At 34.4% G+C, this 9,775-nt stretch overlaps 2 protein-coding genes across 2 annotated transcripts; both read left to right on the top strand.

Moving 5' to 3' along the window:
* The first annotated feature begins 1,283 nt into the window (after positions 1-1,283).
* Positions 1,284-3,209, top strand: LOC146919406 (protein MAINTENANCE OF MERISTEMS-like). The gene is made up of 3 exons (XM_085711032.1): positions 1,284-1,592; positions 2,072-2,788; positions 2,889-3,209. The coding sequence occupies exons 1-3, from the start codon at positions 1,284-1,286 to the stop codon at positions 3,207-3,209; spliced, it is 1,347 nt and encodes a 448-aa protein (XP_085567158.1).
* Positions 3,210-3,951: 742 nt separating this feature from the next.
* Positions 3,952-8,750, top strand: LOC146919407 (adenine phosphoribosyltransferase 4-like). The gene is made up of 6 exons (XM_085712764.1): positions 3,952-4,092; positions 4,256-4,366; positions 6,381-6,473; positions 7,385-7,534; positions 8,139-8,197; positions 8,524-8,750. Exons 1-6 carry the CDS (start codon positions 4,005-4,007, stop codon positions 8,581-8,583), a joined length of 561 nt encoding a protein of 186 aa, XP_085568890.1. The 5' UTR covers positions 3,952-4,004; the 3' UTR covers positions 8,584-8,750.
* Positions 8,751-9,775: the final 1,025 nt, after the last annotated feature.

A 9,775-nucleotide genomic window follows, 5' to 3' on the forward strand; every position in this document is an offset into this window, starting at 1 on the left:
GGACAGTTTTGTTCGATTTGAAAGAGGCATAACCATTTTCGTGAGCTGGTCAAAATACGAGGACCAAAAGTGTAATTAAGCCTTACAGTTAATATCTTTAATTATCTAAAGTAAAAAATTATAAAATTTAATATTTTGAAAATATTTGTCGAGACAAATCAAACAACATCTTACATGCTAATATCTGTATTTATACATTAGTAAAAAAGTATGGTCAAAGTAAGTCAAGTGAATAGTGCACATTGCAAATATTAGACATGTATTTTGAAACGGATGGAGTAATATTTTTTATTCCAATTTACTCTTACAATTTTAATTCAATACACATTTTCTACGTTATTTTATATTTATAAACTATTTCAACCGTTAATTTTACTAAATATTAAAAATTCAATAGGTTAGTTTATTGAAAATTGTTGTTGACACATATGCAAATGCTGAGAAACACATGTAAAAGACGAAAATACCTCTCGGTAGTTAACTGCCGAGGAAAAAGTGAACCGGCGGCAGTTAACTTCCGAGGAAAACCTCGGCAGTTAACTGCCGATGCGTGTTGAACATGAACAGAAACACAAACATATCAGTTTCAAAACTTCTCCCAACTTCTCTCAAACTCTCACCAATTCTCACCAAAGCCATTTTCGCGAATTGCAAGCAAATCAACCACACATTATCACAAGTAAGTTGTATCAATCATTTTATTGATAATGTTAGTTTGTTTAGGTTTATTTTTAAAAAAAATTAGAGTAGTTTGCATGTGGTTAGGGTTGATTTTAAAATTGACAATTTGATGATTGCATGTGTAGTTTATGAATTGATAAATGAATGTAGTTGTTGCCTATGTTGTTTAAATGATGTTTAATGATAATGTGGTTTTGAATGGTGGCAAATGAACACAATTTGAATATGTTTTATACTTTGCACACAAAGTGTTTGATAAAATGCCTCAATGACAATTATATTCATTATTTAGTTGGTTTAGGTTATGGAAATGATGGAAATGATGTTAATTATAGTTTGATTAAATGTATATTGATTATTGATTTTTTTTTAGTTAGTTTAGGTTATGAGAATTATATTGAATGATGTTTAGGTTATGATGGACACAAATTATATTGTAAAGATGATTATATTGAATGGTTTTAAGTTATGAAAATGATGTTCATTGTACTTTTAATGTGTTTGATTATGTTTATGTTTGTGTTTAGTTTAGGTTTAATGTGAATGTTTATGTTTAGTCTAGGTTTAATGTGTCTGAGCAGGACCTGATTGATCCATCTTAGATGATTGGTGGTAGGCGTGCTCAAACACAAAGCTACCGGAAGGAGAAGGAGAGGAGAAACACACATATCCCAAAGAGGGGAAGAGGTCGGAGGGGGGATGGTTCAGGGACTTCTCAGGCTTCTGAGGCTTCTCAAGCTACACAGCCTGAAGAGTCGCAGGTGGTTGACCCGACCCAGGAGGTGGAGTACCTGAATTATCAGGATCAGGCACACCACGATGTGACTGATGGTGGGTATGACCAGGATCATATACCAGAGCAGCAGCATATACAAGACGTTGATGACATTGCAGCAGCGGCTGCCCCAACAGTGTTACCTTTGGAGCCTCCCTTTCCTGGAGGACCGTAAAATATATCTCTGTTGCACTCTTATGCCAACCATGTGGCATTGCCGCTTTGGTATAATTCAGATAACGTAAGTGTTATTTTTAATTATCTTAGATTATCTTATGCAACATGTTTTAATTTTTTATATATATGTGTTTGTTTGATTATTATATCAACTTTTATATGTGTTTTTGTTTAATTCTTTTCTTTATGTTTAATTATTTTCTTTATATTTTCTTTATTTCAACTTTTATTCTTTTCTTTATGTTTAATTATGATTTAAATTGTTTTTGTTATGTGTCTTTTTAAGTTTTAAGTTTTACATGTGTTATGTCTTAAATTAAAAATACGTGCGACAATTTAAATTTGCGATTTTTATTTTTGCATTTGTTTGTTAAGTTTTTTTTTGTTTAGTTAAATGTTTACATTGTTTAAACTATGTTTATTTTTCTATTATTTCAGGTTCGTAAGGTGCGTGTTGTAAAACCGATTAATCATGGGGCTAAGATTTTGAGTCTCGGACGTTCAAACGACAATCTGAGATGGTTTTGGGATCCGCTTAAGGAGAGCGGGTTACATGATTTGGTTTACCTGGGCTACGCCATTGTGCCTCATGCTTTACTGATGACTCTATGTGAGAGGTGGCATCCCGAGACCGACACTTTTCACATGCCCTTGGGGGAGATGACTGTGACTTTGGATGATGTCGCATCTCTTATGCATCTTCAGATTGAAGGGCGGATGTTGAGCCATCCAAAGAAGATGTTGAGACATGAGGCAGCGGCACTAATGGTGAGGCACTCAGGTGTGTCACAGCAGGAGGCAGAGAAAATTTGCGGTGAAGAGTATGATGGGTACATTCGTTATCCGAAGCTGAGGCAATTATATGCGACACACCTTGGTAGGGCTAACATATTGGCGAATACAGAGGATCCAACAGAGCTGGGGGAGATGGAGAGGGTTAGGAAATTTTGTGTGAGATGTTATCTTCTATATCTTGTAGGATGCTTATTGTTTGGTGATAGAAGCAACAAACACATCGAGTTGGTCTATCTAACGACCATGGAGGAGGGCTATGCGGGGATGCGTAATTATTCCTGCGGAGGGATGACACTGGCATACCAATACGGCGAGTTAGCTGAGGCCTGTAAGCCTGGAGACAGAGCTATTGGGGGAAGCGTGACACTGCTCACTATAAGAAGCTTATAAATGTGAACCTTAACTTTTATTTTTTTTGTTATATTTTTCGTGCGTAATAATTTATATATGGTACACTAAGGTGTCTCACCCTCAGATTTTTCCACCTCTTCCAGGAGATCTTATGAGGCCAGCAAATGAGGAGCAGATCATTGCAGAGCAGTGGGAGCGGTACGAGGCGAGAAGCTCGCCTGATACCTATGACATGGTTACTAGCGCTGTTGCCCATGCTGATGAGTATTTGGGTCAGGAGATGATGAGCATGACCCCTCAGCAATTGTATGCGGCCTTGCAAACCGTGAGGGAGCAGATCGCGCCGATCATGACCAGGAGGATAGGTCAGAGGCCGAGGAGGAGGCACCAACATCAACAGTACCAGGACCAACAGTTGGATTACTTGTAGTTCATTTTTTAGGACTTGTTTTTTAGTTTTGGTATTTTGATGACTTTGGTTTGTATGTTCATATTCTGACGACATTAATTTTTATTGGGATATTTTACTTTCTTTAACGGTAAAAATGTTGGTTTAAATAAGTTGTGCATTTGCACCAATTTTGTTTTGTGATTTGAACCATTGTATGTAAAAAAACAGGTCAATATGTTGTGTTTTGTGTTTGAAACACATTACAGGATTAGAAAATGAAGCTAATGCCTCTGCATTGGCTTCAAGACGCATCAACAGTTTACTGTCGAGGAAAACCTCGGTAGTTAACTGTCGAGGAACACCTCGGTAGTTAACTGCAGCCGGTTTAATTTTTCCTCGGCAGTTAACTACCGAGGGGTATTTTCGTCTTTTACATATGTTTCTCAGCCTTTGCATATGTGTCAACACCAATTTTCTAGTTTACACCCTCAGATCACTAATATAAGCAAAAATTTGATTTTTAGATTCATTCATTAAATGATGTATGTAGTCTTTTAAAGACTACGTACATCATTTAATGAATGAATCTAAAAATCAAACTTTTGCTTATATTAGTGACCGGAGGGTGTATTTGTTTTCAAAGATAAGTGAAAGATAGGGAACGAGAGAAAAAAGAATTAGAAGATTTTAGGGATAATAATCAGCTGGGCGCTGGCTTGTTTGACAACGCACACACCTCTCTCTCTCTATATAAATATAACGTACATAAATTGATATACCCACTTTCTTTCTCCTCTTCCTCTTCTCTGTACTCAACTCACTTCTACACAAACAATGTCGTCTTACCCTAACCATAACCAGGATCCCCGTCTTCATGGCATCAAAACTAAGATTCGTGTCGTCCCTAATTTCCCTAAAGCTGGTTTGTTCTGTTTTCTACTTAGAACACTGTTTCTGTTTTTTTTTCATGACCCCTTTGATTCATATTTTATTTTTTCAATTTTTAAGCTTTATTTTTTGTTTCGAGGTAATTTTTTTTTCTGTTTTTTTTTGTGCTGATAGTTTTTTTTTTGTTGCAATGACAGGTATTATGTTCCAAGACATAACAACTTTGTTGCTGGATCCCAAAGCTTTTAAGGACACGATTGATTTGTTTGTTGAGCGTTACAAGGGCAAAAATATTTCTGTTGTTGCAGGTAAATAAAAAATGTTGATATTTTTTAACTGAAAAAATGGATGAACAAGTTGATTTTATTTATTTATTTTGTTTGAACGTGGGTGTTATTGTCATCACTATTGTTATCTTGAAGGTGGTAGGGGTCCATGGCTACAAGAAAGTTGGGTAGGAATGACTATAGTATAATATTATAGCATTCTCTGTCCAAAAATATATGCAAAATAAAATCAATTGAAAAGCTGATGCATACCGTTTAAAATTTAGTTTATATATACATAAATTTGCAACTAATTTTTCTGTTTATATTTCATATCAGAGTGCGTAAATTTTAGTCTCTGGTACATTTTTTTTTTTGACTAATTTTTGCTTATATTTTAAGTCGAGTAGTGTTTACTTTCGAGAGACATTATGCAATGGAAGTTACTGTATATTTTGTCAATGATTTTTGTTTGACTATAAGCTCTTGTAATTTGTGGTTAGTGGGTGGTGCCATTGATTGTTTTGTCAAGTTTTCTTCAGCGGTTCTTGTTTCTTGTGGATCCAATTAGGCATGGAGAACCATTGGTGATAAATTGATTCCAACTTGTGTAATGTGGACCCACTTAACGCATGTTCCAACTCAGTGGATGTTTGTGGTTTTTTTCCCCTCCATTATTATATTATAATTTGTGGGTTCCTACATTTCACTATAGTGTGACACTGTCACTTTAAGTACTGGTTTAGAGTTTAGTAAGTACTATACAATACAACTATGCATCTTGTTTGGATTTTTCCCCCTTTCGTTCTTTGTACTATTTTTATTATTTGAAAATGAACAAGAACACTATTGGCTAGTGTGTGACTTGACTTGTCCTTTTGTGTGTGCATTAGGATTTGTCTGTCTGTACTATGCTCATAGTTATTTGGGTGGGGTTTTGTCATCATATTTATGTATCTTTTTCTTTTGTTAGACATACCCGGAAGCTTCTCTTCAATTATAGACTCCAATATTAGAGGAGGAATTTGTTTCTTTGTACAATAGTTATCAACTATTATTAATTGACTATTGATACAATGAGGTCTAGCACAAGTGGTTGATGCGTAAAGTTTGTAAGAATCATGAAAAAGGTTTAGTTACTGAGTGCTAGCTAAGTATGATGACGCTATTGCATTTTTAATGCGTTGGTATTGTTTTGGACTTTGGCTGTTTTCATCCGTGTTTATTTGAATCTCTTTTAGCATGTGGTATGTGATTGAAATAAGCTTGCATTAGTTTTAGCATGGACTATTTCTTTAATGTTTGGATCCCATCATTCAGGCTTAGTTTGGATTGATTTATTTGAGTTTATCTAGTTACATAAGGACTTGTGACACTGTTTGCAAGAGTTCACGAAAACAATTGATGACATATTTATAAGTTGTTTTCAGCTTATTTCCATATGCTCTCTGTGTTTGCTTATGAAAACAACTTATAGCTTATATGAAAAACATTTTACTTTATTTTATACTTCTTTTATAAAAATAACTTAATCATAAACACTTATACGATAGGTGTTGATGCTATAAGCGCGTAATTTAATTGTTTATCAAATCAGGTCTTGGTCACGTCATATGAAATTGTGAATAATGTATGAGGATCCTCTTTCCTCATTAGTCATTACCATTGCTAATTTTTAATCTACGTCCCCTACCGGTGTACTCATTTTCACTTCTGTTTAATATAATCTTAGTGCTATTGTATGGTAGTAGATATTTTGGTCAGTTTCTTGCTTTCATGTTGGTTACTAATTCTGAATCATTTGTACCATTTATATATTTCAATGGAAAACAATGAAGGTGACATTAAGATTTAGAAATCCTCTATTGGAAGCAAGTAGAAACGGAATGGAAAAATTGATTATTTCACGTGACCCTTTCCTCCATGTTTATAAAGTTGTAACACACTAGTATTATCCATGGTTTCTTCATTTCCTGCTGGTTTTGAATATCACTTGCATTATTGTCAAACCATGTGTTGCGGTGAACTAATTCTTCTTCTCTTCTTTATTCTTTAGGAATCGAAGCTCGAGGTTTCATTTTTGGTCCTCCCATTGCCCTAGCAATAGGAGCAAAGTTTGTACCGTTGAGGAAACCAAAGAAGTTGCCTGGTATACTTTGATCATCATGTTATTCTTTTTTCCTCTTCACTTGCATCACACTATGCTTATTGTCACTTTTAACAAAACACTGCCACTATGTGTGTTTTCTTCCTCTACCAATTAAGTTTAAATGTTCTACTAGACTTGTATTGCACAATTTTTATCAAAACTCCTCAATTGATTCTTCACTATTTCATTGCGTCACACTCCTGCATAGCATCACCTATGCAAATGTGCAATTTATTTGTGAGAATGGTTCTCGAGGTTGTTCCTTATTTGTGTTTCAATCTTCGATAGTTAAGTGTGCGTTGATTAATCTGTTTCAAACAAAAAATATACTTACCAATGCGCAAAACTTGATTTATTCCTTGTGTTTGTGCCTTGGAAAGTGTGTTTTTCGCTGAAATGGGTTAAAAAAACATAGTGATACTTACCTCTTGATATACAGAGAGTTCATTGTGAAACGTTTGTGTTGACTGTTGCATAGTGTAGCCTACAAATTATTTATACGTAATGTACCAGCAGTTTATGAATAAAACTACTTCTTTGACCTGAATTTTGAACAAAAGTTATAAGAATCCAAAATCATATGAATTGTTTTATACTTTTATGTAGTTTTACATATATTATCTTGTTCAGAAACTAATTTAACGGAACATTTCTCATTCAGTAAGTTAGTTTACTATCTGCTTTCAACTTTTGGCTAAGCACAATTAGTTTAAAAATATCTGTTTTTTATTTGTTTATCAGTTATGTGGCTTTGTCATGGATTCAACTTTGACCAAGATCATTGTTGGTATATGTAAATTTTATGTGTCAGACAAAATCTTGTGGTAACAAAATCTTGTGTCAGGATGCAAAAGATTACAAGTTTCAACTTTCTCCCATTTTCTTTATAGTAACAAAATCTTGTGTGTCAGGCAAAGTTATATCTCAAGAATATATTCTGGAATATGGAAGGGATTGTCTGGAGATGCATGTTGGAGCTGTTGAAGCTGGTGAACGTGCTATTGTGGTTGATGATTTGATTGCAACTGGTGGAACGCTCGGTGCAGCTATGGATTTACTTGGTGAGAAAAGTGGATCCTTATTACACCTCAACAATCTATATGTTCAGATGAAATCAGATTCCCTACAGTTAAAAACTTTTGAGTAAACCACCAAATTGACCATCTTTGTAAGCAACTCTGAAATTAGTCTTGAACTCTTTTAATATTTCAAACTAGTTTTTGTCAAAGTTTCTCAGCTAGATCCCTAGTCATGTGACCAAAACATAAAACAGACCTAATTGAGAAACTTTTAATAAAGACAATGATCAGTTTGAAATATTAGAAGAATCGGATACTAATATGAAAATAGGTTACAGAGACCAATTTAACGGTTTACTCTAAAAACTCTAGGCCTTTAGCACAAATGTAGTTGTTGGATAAGATAAGATCCAAATTTAAATGCAGTTTTTAAATATTTTAAAAAATATATAAAATACCGAGTTTGAAATTTACATGTTAGATCTCAATTTAACAACTACGTATGCAATCCTGTTTCATCTTTATATTCAGCTCAGTTTTTTTTTTTGCACTTCTTTTAACTATATTGATGTCTTGGTTTTGATATCTTGATTTTCCTATTTGTCTGACTATATGGATTTCCTTTATTATATTGATGTCTTTTTAGAACGTGTGGGAGCAGAGGTAGTGGAGTGTGCATGTGTAATTGAATTACCAGAACTGAAGGTATGTGTATTTTGTCTTTCTCAATATTTTGTTTTTAAGTTTAAATATTTTAAGATTCTTTATAAAAATTGACCATTATTAGTTGTGTTTGTTTTTACCTTATATTTAACAAAAAAAAAAAAAGAGTATTTGTATTTCCGAAATGCATGTGTTTCTAGTCAATATTGTTATTGATCAGGATTCAAAACACATTGTAAAGAAGCTGTTTTTTATGTACCTGTTTAATGAAAATGACTTTGTTTGTTGTTGTCTAGCACATTAAAAATTGTCTCGGTAACACTATATAAGTTTTAGCACAATGATTCATGTGAATACGTACGTGACAGGGTCGTGAACGTTTGAATGGGAAGCCGTTGTACGTGTTGGTGGAATACTTTGATATATGAGCTGCTCGTGAATATGGTTCGTCCCATACAATCAAATTATGGATTTGGGAGATGTCATTTAGTGGACACTTTCATATTTTGAGTCCCATCTAATTAGCTTGTAGTATGATCAATCAAATCAAATTAATGAATTTGTATGACCCACCCTTTGGGTCTCTCTCGTCTCATCTCAGCACCCCCATTTTTCTAATAAAATTTATGACATGACAAAAATGAAAACTGGGCCCAGACTAGAGGTGGCTTATAAATTTTGCATGGAGCTTAATTTAGTGAAGAAGGATGCATTATTTACTATATTATATGGTGGTATTAATGACATGACATATATCTTTGTTAGAGCAACTTCAATAGTTTTATGGTCTAATGGTGTGCAATAGTTGAAAATTTATGATTAGTCTCATAACTTATCCATTATATTGTTAAGGACAAGTTGGTTTAGCAAACGATCGTTTTGTCGACGTCAAGTTTCTTGACCAAAAAAGCTCGATAAGCTCAAGGTTTTTGAACGGGCTTTTAGTGAATGAATGATACGAGTGCTTGATAAGTGGAGTTTGATGACATGGGTTAAAATGAGTCACTATAGGATGCGAATGAGATTTAGTTTAAGATTTTTTTCAAGGGTCAAAGTTACTGTGTTTATAGGATTTATATTCACACACGAAATCAAAATTTGGGGGACCACCCATATCGAGTTTCTGAGTCCTCTCATTTATATAGTGCTCATCCTCCTCCTCATGTGTGAGTACATCAATTCACCCACCGTTTGAACACTCTTTGTCAAGAAGAGTTTTGACATAAGGAGCCGGACGAACCCTTCGTCGAACCTCGGCTCTGATATCATTGTTGGACATGTGGGGAGCCCGGGGGACCACCCACGTTTAGGCAGGGCAACTACTCAAGTGACAGAGACGCCACAATCTTACTTAAAACCTTAAAACAATGGGTTCATGGGTTCTCTCACTTATAAAGTGTTCAACTTCCACTTTTCTTTTCGATATAGGACATATTACTCACACTTACACACAACACATACTACTTATAGTAAAAGTTCAATATAAGATAACATAATATCAAAGGACCGGCGCCTAACCCAAGAAATGTCAACTCTAATTAGAGTATGAACAATCATGTTGGTTTATCTCCACAAAAGCTCTACCAAGAAGTTTCAACTAGAACTACAAAGTCAAAGAGA

Source organism: Medicago sativa, chromosome 5, assembly GCF_051527215.1.
Source record: "Medicago sativa cultivar Bolivia chromosome 5, Bolivia_mono, whole genome shotgun sequence".
Taxonomy (NCBI): Eukaryota; Viridiplantae; Streptophyta; class Magnoliopsida; order Fabales; family Fabaceae; genus Medicago; species Medicago sativa.

What these genes read in the sequence shown, in the direction of transcription:
- LOC146919406 (XM_085711032.1), top strand. Translation starts at nt 1,284, where the DNA reads ATGATTGGTGGTAGGCGTGCTCAAACACAAAGCTACCGGAAGGAGAAG. An exon ending in CAGCAGCGGCTGCCCCAACA is followed by an intron (nt 1,593 to 2,071) that starts GTGTTACCTTTG and finishes CTATTATTTCAG; the next exon opens with GTTCGTAAGGTGCGTGTTGT. An exon ending in ACAGAGCTATTGGGGGAAGC is followed by an intron (nt 2,789 to 2,888) that starts GTGACACTGCTC and finishes TGGTACACTAAG; the next exon opens with GTGTCTCACCCTCAGATTTT.
- LOC146919407 (XM_085712764.1), top strand. Translation starts at nt 4,005, where the DNA reads ATGTCGTCTTACCCTAACCATAACCAGGATCCCCGTCTTCATGGCATC. An exon ending in AAATATTTCTGTTGTTGCAG is followed by an intron (nt 4,367 to 6,380) that starts GTAAATAAAAAA and finishes TTTATTCTTTAG; the next exon opens with GAATCGAAGCTCGAGGTTTC. An exon ending in GAAACCAAAGAAGTTGCCTG is followed by an intron (nt 6,474 to 7,384) that starts GTATACTTTGAT and finishes CTTGTGTGTCAG; the next exon opens with GCAAAGTTATATCTCAAGAA.